Source organism: Lactuca virosa, chromosome 3 (assembly GCF_052849685.1).
Source record: "Lactuca virosa cultivar CGN04683 chromosome 3, Lactuca_virosa_CGN04683_v6, whole genome shotgun sequence".
Taxonomy (NCBI): domain Eukaryota; kingdom Viridiplantae; phylum Streptophyta; class Magnoliopsida; order Asterales; family Asteraceae; genus Lactuca; species Lactuca virosa.
Window position 1 is genome coordinate 105,078,273 of NC_136428.1, and position 23,884 is coordinate 105,102,156.

The 23,884-nt window shown below is 33.5% G+C and overlaps 2 protein-coding genes across 2 annotated transcripts; one reads left to right on the forward strand and one right to left on the reverse strand.

Annotated features, from left to right (window-relative positions):
- The first annotated feature begins 2,011 nt into the window (after nt 1–2,011).
- LOC145166333 (Actin cross-linking protein) lies at nt 2,012–7,094 on the forward strand. Its single transcript, XM_079085285.1, has 3 exons — nt 2,012–2,677; nt 5,578–6,270; nt 6,365–7,094. The coding sequence occupies exons 1-3, from the start codon at nt 2,060–2,062 to the stop codon at nt 6,686–6,688; spliced, it is 1,635 nt and encodes a 544-aa protein (XP_078941411.1). The 5' UTR covers nt 2,012–2,059; the 3' UTR covers nt 6,689–7,094.
- Nucleotides 7,095–17,950: 10,856 nt separating this feature from the next.
- Nucleotides 17,951–22,608, reverse strand: LOC145166334 (putative AMP deaminase). Its single transcript, XM_079085286.1, has 18 exons — nt 22,107–22,608; nt 21,552–21,739; nt 21,255–21,462; nt 20,976–21,154; nt 20,822–20,873; nt 20,620–20,747; nt 20,357–20,536; nt 20,189–20,256; nt 19,978–20,120; nt 19,838–19,899; nt 19,636–19,749; nt 19,248–19,388; nt 19,024–19,176; nt 18,869–18,922; nt 18,685–18,795; nt 18,427–18,600; nt 18,277–18,357; nt 17,951–18,189 (listed from the first exon to the last, which is right to left on the reverse strand). Exons 1-18 carry the CDS (start codon nt 22,528–22,530, stop codon nt 18,022–18,024), a joined length of 2,628 nt encoding a protein of 875 aa, XP_078941412.1. The 5' UTR covers nt 22,531–22,608; the 3' UTR covers nt 17,951–18,021.
- Between the last annotated feature and the right edge of the window lie 1,276 nt (nt 22,609–23,884).

Here is a 23,884-nt window from a genome sequence, read left to right on the forward strand (position 1 = left end):
AATCCTTGGTACTAAGAATCCACCTGATATGTTTACTAAGGTGGTACCAACTGATAAGTTGAAGTTATGCATGGCTTCAACTAGGCTTCTAGGAACTTATAGATGATGCAGAGAGAGAGAGAGAGAGAGAGAGAGAGGGGGAGGGAGATCGAGAGAGAGGCTAGTGTTATAGATGATACATACTTGGTTGGCAGCTGAATGATGATCAAGCCTCCAAGTGGGAGATTGTTAGATCTGGAGACTTATCATTTTGAAGACTGAAAAAAATTGGGATTTTTTTTTTTGTGTTTTTTTTTTCAGTCGAGCTTGGCTTTTTAGATTTAGGTCAGATTTTCTCGTTTATATACTCATGAACGGCCGTATATATAACATTGTAGCAGAAAAACGTGTGTGGAATAAAATCTTTCTCTCTCTGGTTCGACAGTGGACGTAGTCTATCGCAAGATAGTGTGAACCACTTAAATCTCCGTGTTCCGTGTGTCTTGATTTCGTTTCTGATTTCTCGTATTTCTCAGACTTGTTTTTCGTTTATCATTTTCTTCTATACCTAACAAGAAGCACATATGTCATCGTGAAAGTTTCGCCAATATTGGTGCCAATACATTTGTCGAATCAACCAACATAAAGAGCATTGTCGAGCATGTTGATTATTGTGAAGAATGTTTGTAAACATTTTAGATTATTTTACTTCAAATTCTAGGTTTAGGTTTCCATAAATTAACAATGTTGTGCATCGGATGCATTGTGATTTTGTGATAGGATTTCATATGGTAGGTTATGCGAAGAAGAAGAAAAAAAAAAAAAAAAAAGACGGATAGGTTCTTGCACTTCTTAATCATGGGATCCCTTTCCAATTGTAGTAACTTAGCGTACATATTCTCAGATGGCTTTGAATAATTTAGTTATTTAGCTAAGCGACACCTCATGTCAAGACCCAATATTTTCAGGGGCCATACTTATAGTTGTATATATAGTGTATAAATACAAATTTCATATAAAAAAAATAAAAAAAAATAAAACCCCATAATCATAGATAATATATGTAAACATAAAAGACTACAATTTAGTCCATTATTTTAATTCTTTTCTTTTAAAGAAGCCCATTAATATAGTCTAAGAGAGATTCAAGATGCAGTAGACACAAACACCATTCATTAGCCTTTCTCTTGAAACACGAACTCATGTCAATCACAAACTTTTTTTTTTTTTGGGAAAAATACAATTAACATCCAAAAGATGAGTACGAAGCCAAATTTGCGAAAATGAATCCTCCTCATGATTAGCCATAATCATATAAAGGAAACAACATTCATAAATGTTAGGCCTATATAAATCTATTTGATTTTTCCACTGAAATCATCTACCACCTTCAATAAGGTATTTACTTTCATTAGAAATATATATATTAAAGTGTAAATATTGATTTCTGTCGAAAAACTCGTAGAGATTTTTTCTGTAAATTAATGGACTTTATATATGTATTTAAGTTTTTTTTTGACGTATGCATCAAATTATATTATAATTTGCTTTATAAAAAAAGTGTAAAACATTAGTCTTAGACCAGTTTTTTATAAGCAACTACAGATACAAACTTTATAAATACACATGACAAATGTAAATCAATGAAGCAGCATGAAATGTACCACAGGTTTGCACATTCCCTAAAGTGATGCAGCATGAAGTGTATCATATATTCACATTCCAAAACAAAGTATAAAATTTGAGTTATTGACAAATGAAAATCAGTAAAGCACCATGAAAAAATATATATTTTATTTAATTAACATAACAAAGATTAAATTTTAGCTTTTCAAACCAAGGCACGTGACAACACATTAACACGTGTCATAATTAGTGTAATGGAATCAACGTAAGAGACGAAAAATAAGCAAAGGGAACAACTTCTTTTTTATGTTTGTTATTGTAGTTATAAAATACTCGAGGGTGTTTTTTGTAATTTACTCTAATTTGTTTTATATAAAGCCATATAAAGCCAAGAATATTTATTGTGAAAATAAAATTGTTACTTCTTCTTCTTTCTTTCTCTCTCACAATCAAAATGGAATTCTTCGAAAAAGCAGTGGCTGTTAGACTGAAAAGCCATCTCGACAAATATCTCGTCGCCGGCGACGACCTCGAAACCGTCCGTCAAAGCCGCAGCTCCGCCTCAACACGCGCTGCACGGTGGCTGGTGGAGCATGTCGAATCAAACGATCACGTCATCCGTCTTAAAAGCTGTTACGGTCGTTACTTAACGGCGACCAATACGCCTTTCTTCTTCGGCACGACGGGAAACAAAGTCGTCCAATCGTTGACGAACAACACCAGAGATCTAGCGATTGAGTGGCAGCCGGTGAGGGACGGGTTTCAGTTCAAGCTGAAGTCGTTTGCCGGAACGTATTTGAGGGCAAACGGAGCGGTGCCGCCGTGGAGGAACACCGTATCGCATGACGGAAGTTTTACGAGTTCAGCGAATAATTGGATATTATGGGATGTGGAGGCTGTAGATGTAACGGAGGATGAAGAAGAGGATAATAATAATCATCTATCGATTGTTCCTTATGTTTCATCGGTCGCCGATGAACTTTCCGGCCTGGAGCTCGGATCGCCGATACCGATCCAATCTCCCAGATTCTATCGTCGGAACCATCATCATCATGCCCTATCATTGATGAGAGTACGTTTCCTTCTTACTTTTTTACTGCAAAATTATTTATTTTCGTAACAATTATTAGAAATTATTTTTGCGGATATTCATTCATCAATCATCATCTTGTATTTTCGTTACGAAAATTAGTAGTGTTATCTTATAAATTTGTAAGTATAATAGTTAGTTTATAGTAAAAATTATAAATTAAAAAATATTTTGTAGGTATAATAGTTAATTTATAACAAAATTCCAAATGCTATGGTTAAAACCTAATTCATTAATTGGTGTGCATCATTTATCTTTATTCCCAATAAACTACTTGTTTTGATTTAAAAAACTTACATATTTCTCTATTCGATATAATAATAGTAAATGGTTTTTTTTTACCTTAGTCGACATAAAAATATTAATTTTATAATTATAACAACGAGTATATGTGTGATTCTTTTCAAAATGGTACAAAACTTGTGGTAGCTAGAATAGGAAATGTTTTTATTTAATGAAACATAAATAGTAAAATAAGGTACATATTAATAATGGCACCTTAAAAAAAATTGATCAAAAAGAAAGCTATTTAAGTTTTCTTTAACTACCATACATGTAGTGTAATTACAAAACTAGGTTTTGTATTTATTACAATACAATTTGTAATCATTCAATTGCAATAACTTTAAATATTATGAATAGAAAAATCGTTTACTCTAATATACTTTAATATTATATTTTGACTCTAAAAAAACAACAAAATTATAATAAACCTAAAAGAATGATCGAAAAGCCAACCCCACAAGTATACATGGCGACCTTTGGTTTACTAAGTAAATAAGTTACCCTTTTTTTTGGTTGACTAAAGAATTTATATATTGAGTTAAGGAATTTTTAAATTATATATAAGTCCCGTATCATCTAAGCAAATAAAATAAGGTGTGTAATTTGTCAAAGATATCTTAAAAAACTACACTTATAATAAAATGTTAATGATGATGGTCTTTTTTCTAATAATCATATAAGCAATTTTTTTAATAAAAACTAGTAAAATTGAGTCGAGTATTATAAAACTATATTAACAAAATAACATAAGATTAAAAGTGCAAAAGCACAAAAGATGTGGATGGGAAACTAATGGACCACCCAATCAATGTGTGTGGACAGTGGACACTGAGATATTGGCCACTAAGATGTCAAATTCCAAATGCAAATGGTGGAGGGTAAATCTGTCATTTTATCATTAGTGGACAAGTAAAATCCACATCTCTAAAAATGCTCTACTTTTAAATATGACAACACTATTTGCGGTTATGCTTTTCTCCAAGAAGACAACTTGGGTTAGAGTAGGGGTATTCATGTCATTTTATTATTATTGAATAGTGTCACAAGTATTATCTTGGTATGAATATTGGCCGTCGAATTTTAATAAGTTAATTGGGTTATAGTTTGGTTAGAGTTATAAATTAATGTTTTGTCTTTGATGTTTTAAAAATATTGCATTTTTACATAGAACAGTTAAATGATCATTAAATTTGGTATCCACTTAATAACGTGTCATCCCACAATTTGATTGAATATTGGCATAGGATTAAATTTTTGTTAAGGTTTTGTCTAATCATAAAAATCCCGAATTTGGTACAACAAAGAATATTTTGTTCATGATTTTAAATTTATTTATTAGATTCTTGTATCACGAGAAATGTTTTCAATCATTCAAAATGTAACGAGAATCTGATTCAAAATACTTGAGAAGTTAGAACTACTAAAAAGATGGACCAAATTTTAATACTAAAAAATAACAATAAATAAATGTGAAGGTTCTTTTAATATACTATTTTGTCGACACAAAAAATAAAATGAAAAAAAACCAAGGTTTGTATCGATTAATTGACTTTGAAAATTTTAATTTATGTTGTCATTATTACTATAAAATACTAAATAGTAAACGATAAATTGTAAGAATTAATAATTTTTAAATAAATTATACATAATCAAATGCAGAAAAATATCTTTGATATTGTAAAAAAAAAAAAAAAAGATGTTCCAAATTTGAGAAGTTACAATCTGAGTAAAGGGGGTAGAATAAAATATATTAATAGTTGAGGGGTGATTCTGTTCATATTAAAATAAATTGAGGGTGGTTTTTAAAACGTGTTGAAGCTGTTATATTTTCTTAAAGAAAAAAAAAACATATATTCCACATCGGTCAGTGCAAAGGCTGTGAGTCGGTTTATTCCGTTTCCGTTTCCAACGACGAGGGAATCTTACTGAAAATTCCGAGAAAAAGTCTATATTTTATAGTTCGAAAAAGTTGCACAACATTTTATGTATAAAAAACACACAACAATGTTTGGGGTTGTTTATTAGTTTGTCGTAAGTTTGTCATTGTTAGTAAATATCTTTTTTTAGTGTTTAGTGGGTTAGGTGGAATGAAAGCAAAAATGTTTATTGTTTATTAAACTTATTTCTTCTAACTTATTTGGAACTTCTAATTATAACTTAAATAGAAACCAATTTACTTATTTACCCCTAGTTTTGTACTCATACTCATAACATATGAAATGTGACTCATTCGTTGTATCAAAGTACTACCTAAGCCTCATAAATACATGTAAATGTTTAAAACATAAATAGATACATTGAAACATAAAACCTTGATAGAGTGTCTAGATTTAGTAAGTTAGTTTTCCAATTAATATTAATATCTTCTAATCAAAACAAAATAAACGAACTTATAATATTGTTTAAATTTATTATTTTTATATAAAATCATAATCTTATTGGTGATCAACCCCGCGATCGACACACGTCATGATTTCCGTTTCTAATACGCGTCGCCATTTACACACACAGTGAAGCTTTAATCAAGTAGCATGACAGTGACGAATACCCAATTTTACCACCTATAATATATCTTGATTTTGCATTGTTCTTCACAGAAACTTCCACATTTCCGATTGAACTTCTCCATTAAGTTGATCAAACCGAGGCAGTTGATGCAACAACAACAACAACAACAAGAACAGGAATATTCCGGACCATCGATAATGGATCTCCTCCGCAACGCCAAAGCAGTCCGGCTGAGAAGCCACCACGGCAAGTTCCTCCACGCCGACGACGACCAGGAATCCGTTTCCCAAAACCGCAGCGCCACCGCCCACAACAACATCTGGACCATCGAGTTCGTCAGCAATACTCCCGACAACGTCACCATCATTCGCCTGAAATCATGCCACGACAAATACTTAACAGCTTCCAACCACCATTTCCTACTCGGAATGACCGGGAAAAAAGTCCTCCAGACGGTCCCCAACCGCCTTGACTCGTCGGTGGAGTGGGAGCCCATGGGGCATGGGAAACAAGTGAAGCTCAAAACCAGATACGGACATTACTTACGTGCTAACGGCGGACTTCCGCCGTGGAGGAATTCAGTCACGCATGACATCCCTCACCGGAGCGCCACCCAGGGTTGGATCAATTGGCAAATCGACATCGTCGACATCCCACTCCAGTTGCCGGCGCCAACATCGTCGACGACGCAAGTCGTTCCTCATTCCGATTCCATTCCTTCCTCTGAACCCAACTCGCCGTCAACAATCTGGTCAAAATCCACATCATTCTGGAATCAGGAGGTATGTATAATGTCCATATGATAAATTGATAACAAAATTACGTTCCTAACTTGAATTCAGATCATTTGAGTATCTAATTTCAATTTTTCTTCAGACGATTGATTGGCCATTAAAGAGAGAAGAAGGGCGAGCGATATACTACCATGTGATCTCCGAGGATTTGGGGGAAACCGAGGAAAACGAAAACACACAAGGGTTTTGCATCAGTTTCAAAGGGAAAGAAGTGAACGAGTTGACTCGGACATTGGAGCAAGAGACACGACTACACAACATAACAGTGTGTTCTCAAAGTCCATTAGATGGTAAGCTTTACCCACTTCAATTGCAGCTTCCTCCTAACAACGCCACCATGAAAGTTGTCGTCGTTCAAAATCCATTCCAAGGTGAGAAAGAGAAACGACTTCGCTTAAGGCGTTGAATTTGCTCCTCAAGTTTCCGACTGAATACAACAATAAACCAATCAAGTTTGTTGTGAGTATCTAACAGGTTATTTACAATGAATTTGATTGGAATTGGTTGACATGTCTGTGAGTGTGTGAGGGAGATGATGATGATGATAGTAGCATGTTGTATAGAGTTCTCAAAAAGAGGGTTTTTCAGGGTTTAATATAATATATATAACAAGAATAATCTTATGAAGGGTGTAGGTTGAAACTGAAGTTTCTGAGTTTGAATTCCACATTTTGATCTGGTTCTCAGGTGTCTGAAAGAAATAAGTGGGCTTTAACTTTTAAGTTGTACAAGTGGCCACCTATTTGTAACCGTAGATGGCTTGTTGTAAGTGAACATTTGAAGTTATGCTATGAGATGTGTTTTTTTCATGATGTCTAAAATTTGAATATGTTTATAGCATTTTGATTGAAATTTTTGGATGGATGGATGGATGTAGGGGTGAGGATTTGGACATGTGGACCGGACCGTTTTTTTGAACCCTGGGCCGGTTTTCGGTTCTAGGATTTGAGTGCGGTCCGGTCCGGTTTGGCCGGTTCCGGTTAAAAACCGGTTGGACCGGCTTATTTATAAAAAAAAAAAAATTAAATTTTTAAACAAACATCTCATACGTTTGAACTCAGATTGATATGCGGTTTTTTTTCAACGTGTAATTTAGAGTTTGTAGATGATTTTAAACCATAATTTTGTTGTTTTTGGTGTTATATTAAATGAGTTACAATCAATCATAGTTGTGATATCAAAGCTGAAATATTTCAGCTTTTCAGCAATAAATTAAAATTTTGTATTCTGTAAAATTGTTTAAACAAACATATCTCATTCGTTTTTAGTCGGATTGACATGCGGTTTTTTTCAATGTGTAATTTAGAGTTTGTAGATGATTTTAGACTATAATTTTGTTGTTTTAGATATTATATTTAATGAGTTCCAATCAATCAAAGTTAGGATACAAAGGTGAAATATTTCAGCTTTTCAACAATTATTTTATACAATTATTACTTTTTATTAAATATTAACAACACTTTCATTTTGTGTTGATGTAGAGATTACACAAGCTTTAAACATGTTAGATTTAGATGACAATGATACGGGAAAGAGGCCAATGGAAGATTTTATGACGTTTGTTAGTTGAATTAATTTTAAAGTTTAAACTATGATTTTTGGTGTTACGGTAATTACTTTTGTATGTTTGTGTTAAGAACTTAAGATTGTTAACTTTTGTTGGTAAACTTGATATATATGTTAGTTGGTAGACATGTTAGATTTAGATGACAATATATGTATGTTTGTGTTAAATTGTTGCAGGTCCAAACGGGTCCAAGAACCAGAAAACCCGGACCTGGACCCGGACACGGACCCGTACACGACTCATCCGGTCCGGTCCACGATCCACAATATTCTCCGTAACCGGTCCGGTCCAAAAGTCGGTCCGGTCCGGTCCGATCCAAATGTTCACCCCTACATGGATGGATGGATGTTGAACGCCTCCATGTCTCCTAAATAATTGTCTTTTTAATTGGAATATAGCCCCCAAGTTATATATTTTTTGTCTGGCTTATAATGTTGAAGGTGGGTCATCCATATTTTTATAGATTCATGGTTTTTTGTCTTTTGTCTGGCATAGTTTTAATGTCAAAAAACTTTGGATAGGTTCTAAAAACTTTCGGAGCATGGAAGGTCAAAAATTAAGTATTTTCCATAATTTTGGTCCTGAAACATTTAAAAAGACTGTTATACCTTTTTATTTTCTTTTTTGGATTTCTTTTAATTTCTTTCTTATTTTATTAATATTGAAAACAATTTAAACTCTCTCTCTCTCTCTCTCTCTCTCTCTCTCTCTCTCTCTCTCTTTCAAAAAAAAAAACAAGTTATCGTTTAATTTCCTCAAAACCTATAACCAAAATCTGAAGTTTCAATCGTTTCACAAACATAGTTTCCGTTAGATTCATTTAAAATTTGGTGCAAGTTCAAGGCTACAACTCTCCATATTCAACAAGGTATCGGGGGAGGAGGCCAGTAACCAAATGAGTTCTCGTTAGGGCTGTAAACGAACTGAACGTTCAACGAACTGTTCGTGAACCATTCGGCGGGAAGTTCGTTTATTTAATAAATGAACGAACATGAACACACATTCTCGTTCGTTTAGGTAAACGAACGAACATGAACAATGGTCTCGTTCATTCAATTATGTTTGTGAACGTTCGTTTATGTTCTACGTTTATATTTGTTTATGTTCGTTCATATAAGTTCCTTTTATCTTCATATATGTTTAATTGTGTTTGATTACATTACAATATTATATGTTAATTTATGTTCATATATGTTTGTTTATCTTTGTTCATTTATGTTCGTTTGTTTATGTTTGTTTAGCACAAGGGCGGAGACAATACAGGGGCATGCAGGTGTGCAACCCCTGCCAACTTTTCTCACGACTCTTTTAAATCTTTAGCCATAATATAAATTCTATCACCTTAGCCAGCCAACCCATATAGTCCGAACTTTTTTTTTAAAAAAAAAAATTAATTTTACTTATAACATAAAAATCTAGTTACGTCAATTACACAAATAAATAGATAACTAAAAGTTAAGTTATTTATTCATCTACTTTTTATATTTGTTAAAATTATTGCTATATTCAATTATTTTCAAAGATACGTGTCGATATTTGTAAATATTAAATTATTATTATATTAAAATATACATATGAAATTAACGTAAACTACTACTGAAATTAAGAATGACTCAAATTTAGATGTTCATGTGATAATTGTGGTTATTGAAATTCGTTTTGATTTCATATTGTAGTTGAAAATAAAAGAGATCAATTTTTATTTAAAATCTGATATTGAAGCTAAAATCTATAAACTATTTTTTGTTAACTACCAATGATATATATTGTTTTAAGGCAATCATGTTCAAAACTTTTATGAGTTCATCCTAATTAAACTAAATAGTGGATACCTTATTTTTTTTTAGATTTAACTTCAAAACACAAAAATATCACTTGGCTGAATACAAATAATTGTTTATGTTTTTAATCGGTTATACTCAAATGATTGTTTTCTAAATTTGTCTCAATTTAATACGTTATTTGGAAAATAAAATTAAAGTCTTATACTGATGCAAGCCCCCGTTATTACCAAATTCCAGCTCCGCCACTGGTTTAGCATGTTCACGAACATAAACGAACGAACATGAACAATGTAATTTGTTAAACAAACGAACATGAACAAGGAAACTCGTTCGTTTAACCGTTCGTGTTTGTTTATTTGTTCGGTTAACTTAAACGAACGAACATGAACAAACCACGTTCGTATTCGTTTGGTTCGTTTACATCCCTAGTTCTCGTAATAAAAAAAAACAGATCAAAGAGGCAATGGGAGAGTGTTTCGTGGCTTCTACCTGTGAGAATGAATGATAAAAAAAAACAATATCCCTATCTTCTTTCCAACCAAATTACACGCACAAGGAGACCCCCAAAAAAACTTAGTTCTTCAATTCTTTTTGCCCACCTTCAAGAACAAACGACCATGAATGGGAATTGAAGCTTACATTAGAAATTCGAAATATATACTGAAATTCCCAAACACTTGAATTCGTCCCTCATTCTTTATGCTAGATTTGATGATGATTTGGAGGCTTGACGTTCGAAAGGTACAAATCTAAGTTCATCCCCTACCAGATAAGAATCACCATCTCTACTCTTATTCCTCACCATCTTCACCTAGGGGTGTGCAAAAAAACTGTAAAACCGAAGAACCGAGCCGAACCGAAACCGAAAAAACCGGATATCAACGGGTCGGTTTTGGTTTGGATACTTAGGTATCCGCGGATAACCGAACCGAACCGTTAGGATATATATATATATATATATATATATATATATATATATATATATATATATATATATTAAAAAAAATATTACTCATTTCCATTAAACTGTTAGCCATATCCCAAACAAAAATCAGGACCCAGTTTTGCACTTCCACATTATGTTTTCTTGTATTTTTATTTTTATATTTACTATACCAATTATAATGTATTTTATTTGAACTTCATTATGTTTTTTTATAACTTTTGGACTTACTAATTTTTAGAAAGAAATCATTGGAATGAAGTTTATAGTTTTGATTGTGTTTGATTTTTTATATTTTGCGGGTACCCGTGAACCGAACCGTGGTTACCCGCCTTTATACGGTCCGGTTCGGTTCGGTTTTTTTTGCCAATACGGTTCGGTTTCGGTTAGTGCACATGAGGTACCCACCCCGTGGTGACGGTTCATAATTTTGTTGTTATCCGAACTGAACCGCCCCGTTAACACCCCTATCTTCACCTGAAATTCGAGATAAAAAATAGAGAGAGAGAGAGAGAGAGAGAGAGAGAGAATCCCCAGTTCAATGACTTACACACACCCATAATTTGTTCTTCACAACTTTGTTACACCCATCAAAACATGCTGTCACGCCCCCAAACCAAGGATGGCGGAAACGTCTAGGGGTGGAGGACTTCATGTAAAGTATCACAACAACGAGTATAATAGTGCTCAAAGTAAATACAACCATCATAAATATAATTGAAAAGGTTGCACCATAGTATATGTTTACATGTGTCAAAATCAATTACATTATGATGACAAAATAAACTGTTTGACGATTTAACGTCTCATCCTCAAAGTGCTGATGTTTTCCTGTTTCACTGATTCCCTGAGAATACAAGTAGTTTTGAAAAGTGTCAACAATTAAGTTGGTGAGTTCATAAGAGTTTTGTTTGAGAAAGAAACCGTTTTCCTTGAAAAAGCGACAGAGTATGTTTCCAGAAAATCCAATATTTTCTTAATAGAGTGAATTGTAAGTTTCTGTATTAATAAATAGTGCATCCTAGAATTTCCTATAGTTTCCTTCTATAATCTCTAAGTGTATATAAGTTATATAAAATTTAAGTTAAATAGACCGTCGAATGTAATGGGTCTGCCCTAGGCCCACAACCAAACAAGGAACACGAAATAAAGCGGACCCACCAATTCTAAGTCGATTGTGACTAGATTCTTATATATCTCTAGCATATACACTTAGCAATTATAGCTGAAGCCTAACAATTCTAGATAGAATGTAGTCTTAAAAACCAAGGACCGAGACTATGCTTATCATAGTTCATCAAGTAGTGGTAGTGGACATAAACTATACATATCATAATTCACCAAATATTGGTAGTGATAGTGAACATGAATTATGCATATTATAGTTTATCAAATAGTGGTAGTAGACATAAACTATACATATCATAATTCACCAAATAGTGGTAGTGATAGTGAACATGAATTATGTATATTATAGTTTATCAAATAGTGGTAGTGGTAGTGAACATAAACTATACATATCATAATTCACCAAATAGTGGTAGCGATAGTGAACATGAATTATGCATATTATAGTTTATCCAAAATGTTTGTAATGTATATGCAACCTAACTATACCTATTATAGTTCTCGCATGTTTGTTTGTGATGTATAAGGACCCTTTTTCTATGTAAGTTGAATGTATAGCAAAAATATAATTATGTTTATCATGCCTTATTTTTATACTAATGGTAATAATGGAGGATTCTTACAATTCAGCGAGTATTTTCTGTTATATAATTATACCACAACAAGAAACACATGTAAAATATGAAATCTTCAAAGATTAACACTTTGCTCAACAAGTTACAAAGTGGGATGAAAGTTATAAGCTGTTATCTTAATTTTTACCTTTCTACACTGTTTTAGAAAAATCATAGAAAAATCATACGAAGTCGAAAACTGATTTCGTATATTCTGAGAGTTCACAAAATGTGTCTAGTTTATTCATAATTTTTATTATGATTTTTAGAAGTCTTTAACTTGTGTTAAAATGTTCATATTCACAGACCGGTCCGAATTCGTTTATGAAATGATAGACAGTTTTGTAAAAATCACCATAAATCGTAGAAAAATCCTATGGAGGTGTGCAAGTAGTCATTTTAAAGGTATGAACCTGAACTATTTGCATATTAAACAGTTTTGAAAGATATTAAGTTTAGGATAGTCAAAACAGTCCGTGAATAAGACTCAACTTTTCTGATGAAAGCTGTTGTTTGAGTTTAGTTAAGTTTTTGGTGTTTTAACTTGTATTCCCCCCCCCCCCCCCTTAAAACTTAAGAAAAACATGAAAATGTAGGGGTATGAACTCACCTTGTGTGTTCTTAGTGGATGGATGTTGAAGAAAAGAAGTGTTCAACTCAAGAACACTTAGAAGATGCCTTGAAGGTTCGAAGATCAAAAGTGGAAGAAAACTTGATGATCAACCCTTGAATCTCGAATTTGAGAGAGAGAAGTGAGAGAGAAATGTGTTTGTTCTTTGGTGGAGAATGAGAGAAGAGTGAGGAGAGATAAGAGTTTTCTAGACCTTGACCAAGAGTATGGCTGGAATTATGGTAGGAAGAGGACAATGACTAACTAGGTATGGTGGAATAGTGACTGTGGATGGTCAAGGAGTGGGTATGGGAGGTTGCTTATGTTACACACTAAGGTAAAGTCAACACTCCACCTCTAATATTCACCCACTAGATTTTATTTTTAAATAAAGATTTCCATAAAAATATGTTTAAATTATGAATATTTAGGGTCTTATATGTTAAAATATGATTTTTGGAGAAAATCCCGCGTTAAAATCACGAAAAACGGGCTTAGTACGTGAAAATGGTCAAAAACCGGGAAAAACAGGCGAAAATCCGAAGTCTGGGCCGGAGGTTCGGTTCCTGATGCTTAGAACCGAAAGTAGGTGGGAGCCGAGAGGAGGGTTCGGTCGCTGGAGAGGAACCGAGAGAAGGGGAAGAGGAACCGAAGGTGCGAAGAGGGAACCGAGAGTGCGAGGAGAAGGAACAGAAGGCGAGGCTCGGTCTCGGTGGCTATCTGCGAGGTTCGGTCTCGGCTGTTGCCTTTCGGTTCTGTGAGAAGGCTCGGTTCAACATGATCAGGGGACCGAAATAGACCGAGCCCTCAGTCCATTTCGGTTGAGGGGGGGTTTCGGTTCTGATGAGGTTCGGCTCCTAAGAAGGTTTCGGCTCCTAAGAAGGGTTCGGCTCCTTAAGGCTGTTTTTCGCGTAGACTTCCGTTTTCGAGCAGTTTTTGACTAAATCGAGGGTCGGGATGCCCCGAGTGATTATAAGAAGTTGAGAGAGATTTCGAGAGAGATTTGGGAGAGATTTGACATACTTGGAGAGATTTAGGAGAGATTTCACATACTTGGAGAGATTTCTCATTCAGAGAGATATTTGGGAGAGATTTCACATACTTGGAGAGATTTGGGAGAGATTTGACATTCTTGGAGAGATTTCTCATGCAAAGAGAGATTTGGGAGAGATTTCACATACTTGGAGAGATTTGGGAGAGATTTGGGAGAGATTTCACATATTTGGAGAGATTTGGGAGAGATTTCACATACTTGGAGAGATTTGGGAGATATTTGACATTCTTGGATAGATTTCTCATACAAAGAGAGATTTGGGAGAGATTTCACATTCTTGGGGAGATTTCTCTTACTTAGAGAGTTTTGGGAGAGTTGGAGTGAAAGAGATTGGGAGAGACTTCTTTTGTGACCTTTTTGAGTGTTTGGCTTCGCAACGCAAGGTTCTTACACTCTGTTAAGCCTTGTTATGAATGTTATACGCTCTCGAGGGGTATGGAATAATGTTTTATCGAGTAGATTCATCACTTACCCTGATTAGGGTTTAGAATTTCCGAACACGTGAAAACTCTAAGTGATACTTTATATTAAGATTGCGAGTAGTACAATAAGAATCATAATGGAAACCCTAATATACAAGGGTTAGATGAGTTGACCGATTTGACTTGTTGACTTTAGTTGACTTTGACTTGGCCAAAAATTGACGGTTGTCACACATGCGATCGATTCAGAGTGAGAAGACAAGAAACCGACCTAATTCTTTCAGCATAACGATCTTCACACACACGTGGAGGATTGATTGCATGAGTAATCGTTTTACTGAAGTGTAATTGGGTATCGTGGTCGTTTCAAAACAAGGACGAATGTTGAAATCATAATCGAAGAACGTATGTGGATTTAAATAAGAGAATGGTGTTTGTGGTTTTTTTCTGGGGATTTACAATAGGTTCAAGAACCTAATTTCTTCTTCTTCCTCTATATGTTATATCAAAGATGATGGATTTGCAGATGATTTAATTTTGAGAGAGTGTATATGTTCGTATGTTTAATTTTCTACAAGAAGTAACAAGAGAGAGAGAGAGAGAGGTGTGGTAGGGTTGGGTGGGGATTTAAATTATTTTTAATATTAATAAAATAAGAAAGAAATTAAAAGAAATGTGAAAAAGAAAATAAAATGGCATAATAGTCTTTTTAAATGTTTTAGGGACAAAAACCACATAAAATTCTTGATTTTTGACTTTCATGCAAGTTGAAAATTTTTTAGACCTTATCCACAGTTTTTTACAAACCACAGGGACCAAATTTGCAATTTTGTCTCTAGCATATAAGCATCATCTCATTTTTATAAATTTATGGTTTTTTGCTACACAAAAATTTATGGTTTTTTGCTACACACAAGAAGCGGTAATGAGGCATGCCACACTAATTTTTTAAATTTAAACATTGAAATAAAGAAAATACATAGAGGGAAAATAAAAAACTTAAAATTACAAAAAACATAAAAAAAAAGTGCAAAATTAAATAACTAAACCATTTTAAATGAAGTCTTCATCCGAAAACTCTTCTTTCAGATCGTCTTGCAAGTTCCATGTTGAGATCAATGTTTTGAATCCTGTAAATGTGTTCCACTAAGTTCATGCAAAGATTGTGATGCGTTACTTTCATTGTTACGTATTTCTACTCTTCTTTCAATGTACTCATCGTCACCGATCTCTATTGGTTGTGTCTTGGGAATGATTTCACACTCGTCATACTCTCATAGCGCTATTCTTTCGTCTTCTATATTCATATTAGGCAATATGATACATGCATTCATTACCGCTTCAGGTTTTCCCTCTCAAAAAGTGCCAGCTTTGTCAGGAAGTACAAAGTTTCTTAAGAGTTCCAAAGGCTCGCTCGACATCCTTCCTAGCTCTCTCTTGAGCTTTCTTAAATTTTCTCAATTTAGTATCATTTGGATAGGAAAATGATTTAACAAATACATATTCGGGATAGATCTCATCAACAATATAATAGTCATACTTATATGACGTTCTATGTTGTATGCACTTGAAAAGAAGAATCTAGTGCAGATCTCTCATATATGTTGTTGAATAGCGGTGACCGATTAGGACCGTTGATGTCGTTAAGCGGACGAGGAGAACCAAAAAAGGCATGTCAAATCCAATAATCATGTGAGACCACTGCTTCAAGTATAACCTTCGGATGACCATGATCACTTCATGTATATTAACCATGGTGTATGTAAATATCGTGGACTGTAAATCATAATCACAACTTTGCAAATTTTGTGTAGACTATCTTGTGTGGTCCTAGAAGACTTACTACAACCCTCATCCAAAGTATTGGCAGTGATGTCGTATGAAAGTTGACGAAATGCGGTTGTGCATTTTTGTTGTGGAGTGAAACCGAGTGTACCTCTAGCATCGAAACGTTGTCGAAAATAATTATACTCTCTCGTCAAATCTTCGACTATTTGTTGATATAATAGTTTGTACATTAAGAACTGCCATCTAAAATAACAGCCTTGAAAAACCGCATGCTTGTCAAAATATTATTGCATCAAACGTTGGTGGGCAACTTTACGATCTCTTCAGTGAGAATTTTCAGCTTTGTTATTGCATAAAATGTGGTATGTTTGCGGCAACATTTTACCAACCTCAAGGGACAAATTCCACCATAAATTGAAATTCCTCCAAAGAGGAAGACGAAGACATTTTCAAGAGAATTGGTTTGGTTTAAAATGATAAGGGTTATATATATATATATATATATATATATATATATATATATATATATATATATATATATATATATATATATATATATATATATATATATATATATATATATATAATGCTACTAGTATTTTGCAAGAGAGGGGGAGATCACGGACCATGGCAAGCCAGAGTCGAGCCACACACCCGACATGTTGGCCGTGTCCAAACTGGCATCCATATTGGTGTTAATAGCATATAGGAGAACGCTTTGTTTATAATCGAATTTGAATTACCAAAAAAGTTAGTACCAATCAAACTAAAAACACATTCTTTGACCATTGATCTTATAGAGACAAAACCAAGATTCAGGATAAAGGTGATTTGTCATAATATATATATCAATAAGCGTAGAAAAAGGTGATTGAAAATTGCATCGAGTCAAATGGAAGAGTGTTTTGGCAAGTAAAGAAAAAGGCGGTTTGAATATTGGTTCTTTGGATGTTTTTATTAAGGCTGTTCTTTTCAAATAGAAGTGGCATTTTCTCAATAGCAGTGAAGCTCTATGGTGTAAGGTGATAAAATGTTTTTCAATTAATCAGTGACTTCGGGTTTAATGACGGGGATGCTACCAAAAGAAATGTAGATGATAGGGCATCTACTTATTTTTGGAAAGGTTGTTGGGTTTAACTGTAACTCTCTTTGGGATTGTACTATTGCAACTAGATGGAATAAGTATCTCCCAAGGAAGATTAATAATATGTTTTATCGGCGTTGTCATCTCAATAGCTTGCCTATTCGTCTAAACTCGATGCGAAAGGAGTTGATGTTTCCTTCGGTGATGTGTGTTGTTTGTAAATTTTAATTCGGATATGGAAGATCTCAAGCATCTTCTTATTTCATGTAAAGTCCCCAATCATCTGTGGGCTTATGTTGAGAAATGGTGAGATATTACTATTTACTATTCTTGTTTTCTCCACACTTGAAGATGTGCATTGGATCGACTCAGATAACCTTTCAATGACAAAGAGGCTTGCTTTGAAATCGATTATTCTGACTAAATGATGGATTCTATGGAACATTAGAAATGCCATCCTTTTAATGGGAATAATGTTAGAAGGAAGTCATTAATTGATAGTAACATGAAATTTGTAGGTTAATGGATGTCTCATTATTATGGCAACAATAGATGGGGCTAATGTTGAAATTAAGGGAGGAGTCCTTTATGGTGCTCAAAAAGGACTCTTTTAAATTATGGAAAAATGAGTTTTATCTACTTTTTATAAGATTTATAACTGATAGATAAGTATATAAGTTTATAACATAACATATAATAATATATTATATAATGTGATTGAAATTCCATTTGGCAGTTGCAGCAATTAAAAATCAACTTCTTGAGGTAATTTGGCACGTCCTGAATACACATACTGCATTTCTTCAGTCCATGTCTGGTGTCGAAAACTAATCCTCATTTTGGGTACATTCGTCTTTTGTATATCATTCCCTTCAGGCCCTCTCTTGAAATACTTCCCTCCCAACCAATGTGCCTACATTTTTTACAAACCATAAACAATAAATTCCCATTTTACCCTTCCTTGATCTTTCCAACCAAAAAAAAAAAAAAAAACCAATACCTTTGCTGCATGCGAGAATCCAGACTGGTATACAGAGTTCCTCGCAATCTCACAAAGGTCACACGAACTCAGCTTCCAAACCTATAACCATAAATCATATATCAAGGGTAAAATAGTAATTTCACCAATTACAAATTTAAACACCTATACCTTGGCTGCAACACCATACTCTTCGACCAATGGCTCTTTTGTTAAATGGATTTGTAACGGGTCATCCGTGGAAAGTGACACATTTAACCCTCGTTGAAAAAACATAGGAAATGGGTTTCGATGGTAGTCTAGAAAAAGGGAGTTGTTGCTTAATGGAGACATAGCCAATCCAATCTGGAAAATTAAAATTTTTAATTATTAAATTAAATATAAAATGAAATGTTTTGAATTTTGTAAATAGTAATTGAGGCAAGTAACCTGAGCAAGATAATATAAATACTGCAATACGGGAGATTTCCGTAGATTGATCCCGTGTGAAATATTATGGCATAGAAGAAACCCAGCTGCTAAATGGTCAATATCACCCGCCTAAAATTATTTTAATCATAAATTAGAATATAAAAAAGTTTAATTATTAAAAGAATAATAATAATCAAATAACCTCTCCACAATGAGGACGCAATTTGATTGTTGGCAGTCCTTTAGATTCACGGAGCTGAGATAATTAAAATATAAATGTTAAACAATCAAAAGTAAAAATGGGTAATAACAAAAATATCAAAATATTATATCTTACTAAAAAAATAAAACACCTACTTTATTTAATGTATAGAGATTAGCATAGCAATAATAAGCATAATATGAGTATGAAGGATTGAAGTCATTTGTCCATTCAGATGGTGTTGGCATGTGTTTAGTAGGCCTCCTTTCGGGTTTGCTTTCATCATCCACAAGGTCAAGCCCAACTACCTGTAAAATATATATTTTATTTTATTAAATTATGGAAATTAATATTTCGAATATTATATTTATTTATTTACCTGCATAAGGAAAATGTGGAGTTGAGGGTGAGATTTTGGGTCAACTGAGACTTCGAAAAGTGGAATGAAGACGTTGTCTAGAATGTTCTGGAAGGATGTCACTGTTCCCATGCTTTTGTATATGTTGTAGAGTCGTGGAAGCTGACCAAGGGTAAAATGGTCAAATATGCATGAATAATGAATTGACACTCAGGGGGTGTTTGGTTGGCTTAATGTTTTTGGAAAGAATGAAATCGAATGAGATTCTTTCTTGTTTTGTGTTTGGTTTGCAAATTTTGTAAAAAGACCAAAATATCCTTCATTGAGCTTTTTGCAATTACTTTCCCATTTGCCAAGTTTTTTGATTTATTTTTTAATGAATTTGAGAAAATGAGGAATGAAAACATACTTGAATAAGCCAAACAGCATTCTCACTGTAAATTGAATTGTTGATGAACCAACTTGCTAACTGATCCCATTCACTTTGCTTCCTTCCATATATGGAAACCCTATACTCCGCCACCTGGAACAAAAAGGGCATTATGGTCATTTTACACTTTTAGTTCATTTCAGAATTTCAGTAATTTAAGCATTTAAGTAAGTAACCACACCTGGTATTTACTTGCATCAAGATCTGATAAAACTTGCTTTGTCAACTCTCCCAAGAAACGACCTATAAATATAATCAGTTAAACAAAAATATATAAAAAAATTTGTCAACAACATGGAAATTATATTAATTTTTTACAACCTTGAATCAAATTATCTTGCTTTAAAAAGATTTCTCTGAGTCTACTCTGTCCACAGGGATTATACTTGAGGTTAAATTTGTCAAATCGATGAAATGTACTTTTATCCGCATGGACATCCAATAAGTCAACATTAAGGTCATACCTGAAAATTAATTTTTTAGTAATTAAACAAAAAAATAAAATTATAAATTAATAAACTTTACTACCAACCCTGTTAAATCCAAACTCTCAAAGACTTCTTTCAGTGTCAGATATTGTCCATCACGAAATATAACAACCTACAAAACATTATCCATTATAATTTATAAATAATAAAATATAGATATTTGAACTCAAATTGATAACAATTGGATAATAAATGGTTTATAAATATCATACCTCATCAGGTTCTTTTCTTAATTTGGATTTAATGAATCTCAAAAGGTGTTTTTGATTCATGCAAGCAGAATGATGAACATGAGTGTCAACTTTTCTAATGTTGTAAAAGTCACGATGAGGGGCACCTTTTTGAGCTAAAAACTCACTATCTGCATTCACTAACAGATGAAGATGGAATTTCTGCATTGGATAAGGGTAAAATCGTAATTTCACACAAATCAAATCAAATGAATGAAGTTTTAAAGAATATCAGAAAACTTTACCTCTTCAAGAAATCTTAATCGATGATAACATGCAGAACGAACATTTCCAACAGAGATTATTTTGAGAATGTGATGCATGTCAGTGAAAAAAGTTGTTGCACTTGCAACAGGAAAGAGATCAACAGAATCTGAGAATTGAAAAAAAAAAAAAAAAAAAAACATTAGTATAAGGGTAAAATCGTAATTTAATTAACAGACTTACCATTTTCACTTGCATAGACATGTATAACTCCATCTTCCATCTTGAAATGGTGCTGATTGAAAATTTTTAACAAAAGGGTAAGAAAATCAAGAAATGATAAAATAACTGATTTAATTTGTTGAATTCATTGGAAATTAGGGTTAGGGAAACTTACTTTAGTTGATTCAACTGGTATAAATCGAAAGGGGTCATTTTTGTCATGTTTAATAGATAAAGAAGAGTCTTCCATATGTGTCCATGGAATATTCTTTTCCCTAAAAACATATTTATCGCGTAAGTCTAAACATTCGCGTATCATTTTCCGAACTTCTTCCTCTTCATGATTCAATGACTCTTGATACAGAAAATAAAGAAGAAGTTAATAATGATTATATTTGTTTAAAAGATCAAAGATTAAAGTAACAAAGGGAAGAATAGGAAGAAAGTTAGTTACCTTTCATCATTGTTGCTTCAGGTAAAATGTTGTTGCCATCATTGACTGGAATGTTGTTCTCTGAAAAAAGTTCCACCTTCTCATTGCCATGGTCAACAGTTGAGTTGACTTCTTTAGCAACTTTCCTATGTAAATTAGTTAGATCATTGTTTGCATTTTCAGGTTGTGTAGGAACCAATGACATACTTTGAATGTTTGAGTATATATCCTGAAATAAGATAAGTAGAAAATATGGAATGAATGGATAGTAAAGTAAGAAAATAGTTTATTAAAAAGATTAAATACTTTTGAAATTACATTTGCTGAAGAGTTTATGCCTTCATCAAAATACTCAGTGTCCTCCCCAACAGCAGTCTCAGTTCCATCATCATCAGAATTGTCAGCACCATCATATGCATAGCTAGCTGGTGATCTTGGTGTATGAATTCTACCATAAGAACCAACTCTCATCTTAGGGTTAGATTGATTATCATGGTGATGATCTCCTGCATAACAGAACTGAAACTTTACTTTGATCTTTCTGAGCAGATTCAACACACAATACTAGTTTTTGTGCAAGTCTATACTAAATACCCAATCTGTTTTCTTAATTTCATCCTGAAAAATCCATGGAACCTAAGGGCTTGCAGCTCAGCTTAGGTTCAAATTCAATCTGTTCTATTGGAGAATATGAAGAGATAAACAATAGATTCGTTTCTTTTTCTTTTCCATCGGAAAAATTATCCAAAATTGCGAATACTGTACTGAAATTACGAATTAATTACAGATGAAGTTCCATTGATCACAAATGTTATAACCTAATACTGTAATGAAATTACGAGTGCGAATATACAAAATGAAAATGAAACGTACCTTGTCTCTGATTCATTCGAAGAGGTGGCAAGTTATCCGAAATAAGTTTCTCCAATGAACCAAACGACACCGGTTTACTCGCATTCTCACTCGTCCATTCATTAGCCAGCCCTACATTCGGCAACGAGCACGACATACCATAAGCATGAGTATTCCTCACATAATCATCACCATCATCATCGTCGTCGTCATCAAGATAAACTCTATCATCAGTATCAATATCTCCATCTTCGTATCCAGAGAAATCTTCGTGGTCGGTTAAAAGACGATCGGGCCGTCGACGGAGCTTGATGAGTCGGTCGATGACTTGATCAACACTGCGCTTGTGTATATAAAAGGCTGAGATTGCCATTACTGAAGCACCAAATAAAGTTGCTAATGCAAAATGAATCGGAGACAATGGAGAAGAACCCGATGATTCCATTTTTTATGCGCGTTGGAGCTTTTCTTTGGGTTTTGAAAGAGGGTTTTACCAGTGAAAGCTTCGCTTGTGAGCAGACGAAAGGAAGAAGGAAGCAATTTATAGTGTAATGATCAGGGGAGAATATGGGCTTTCGCTGTGGGCCTAAATACTACATAAGTACATAGTATAAAACAGTATATGTTTTCACTGTTCTTTGAATATAAAACAAATTTTGGAAGAAAAAATTTAGTTGGAAATTGGAAATTAGATGCTATAGTTGAAAGCTAATAGTTGGTTGACTACTTGAGTTTGTCTTGGATTTATATATTTATATACAAACTGATATAAATTTGTTGTTATCATATGATATTTTTTCCGTATCAAATTAGGTTTTACTTATATCACTACAAAGTGTTTTTTCATTACATTGTCATGAAGTATGATTTGTATATTATATTACTTAAATATGATGTTTTACGGACATTCAAATACACATTAAATTAATAAATTATATGTCATTTTTCATTGAATATGATATCCTAAATATCATCCGATTTTCAAAACTAATTACACTACTGTAACTATCATAAATGATCAAGTTCACCGATATGTTGTTAGTAATTTATCTTAAGGTTAATTGGGTAATATCACTATGATTACCGTTGATATTATCCTATTATGAACTGGTATAAACGATTAAACGTGTACGACACCCAGTCAAACATAAGTATACATACTATTCTATACATGTTCTTCATATTCGAACACAATTTTTGTAATAGTGGGTTATTTATGTTAAGTGTAAATAGTCATAAGACTCACTGATGTGACATATAATCGGGTCATCGGGTTTTGGTGTCGGATCTGGATCATAGATCTGGAGTAGGTGTCGTTAGCGAGTTTTCGATTTGATTCCTAGATGCCATTGGAGAACAAAACTATTAGACCCCCCTGGGATTGTACCTCATGAGCAAGTTATGATGATCAAGTTAGATCAATATGTATGAGGAAATGGTTTCTCTTAGATTTAGAGAACCATCTTTGTAGGATAAGTGTATGTATATAGTGGAGGCTCATATCTGAAAATGAGAGATCTTCCTCATAAAGGAGGCGATGTTCTATTTATAGAGTCATGTCAATGAACAATTAGGACAGACTTAGGCCAATCAGGTTTAGGTTCAGCTAGTCAGGGGTTAAGTTGTGCTGTCAGGCAATGCTGTTGGGCGGTGTGTGCTGTTATACGGTGCAATCATGTGATGTTGCCAAGTAGTATGATCATGTTGTTTAGGTCATGTCAATAGACCTAACATCATCACCCATAAAAACACACTAACAACGTAAATACAAAAAAATAAAGTACACAGTCCTTAAAGTG

Coding starts and splice junctions, on each gene's coding strand:
- LOC145166333 (XM_079085285.1), top strand. CDS start 2,060: ATGGAATTCTTCGAAAAAGCAGTGGCTGTTAGACTGAAAAGCCATCTC. Junction 2,678..5,577: donor ATGCCCTATCATTGATGAGA/GTACGTTTCCTT, acceptor TGTTCTTCACAG/AAACTTCCACATTTCCGATT. Junction 6,271..6,364: donor CATCATTCTGGAATCAGGAG/GTATGTATAATG, acceptor ATTTTTCTTCAG/ACGATTGATTGGCCATTAAA.
- LOC145166334 (XM_079085286.1), bottom strand. CDS start 22,530: ATGGAATCATCGGGTTCTTCTCCATTGTCTCCGATTCATTTTGCATTA. Junction 19,900..19,977: donor GCAAGATAATTTGATTCAAG/GTTGTAAAAAAT, acceptor TTATATTTATAG/GTCGTTTCTTGGGAGAGTTG. Junction 18,601..18,684: donor ATTTATATTATCTTGCTCAG/GTTACTTGCCTC, acceptor TTAATTTTCCAG/ATTGGATTGGCTATGTCTCC.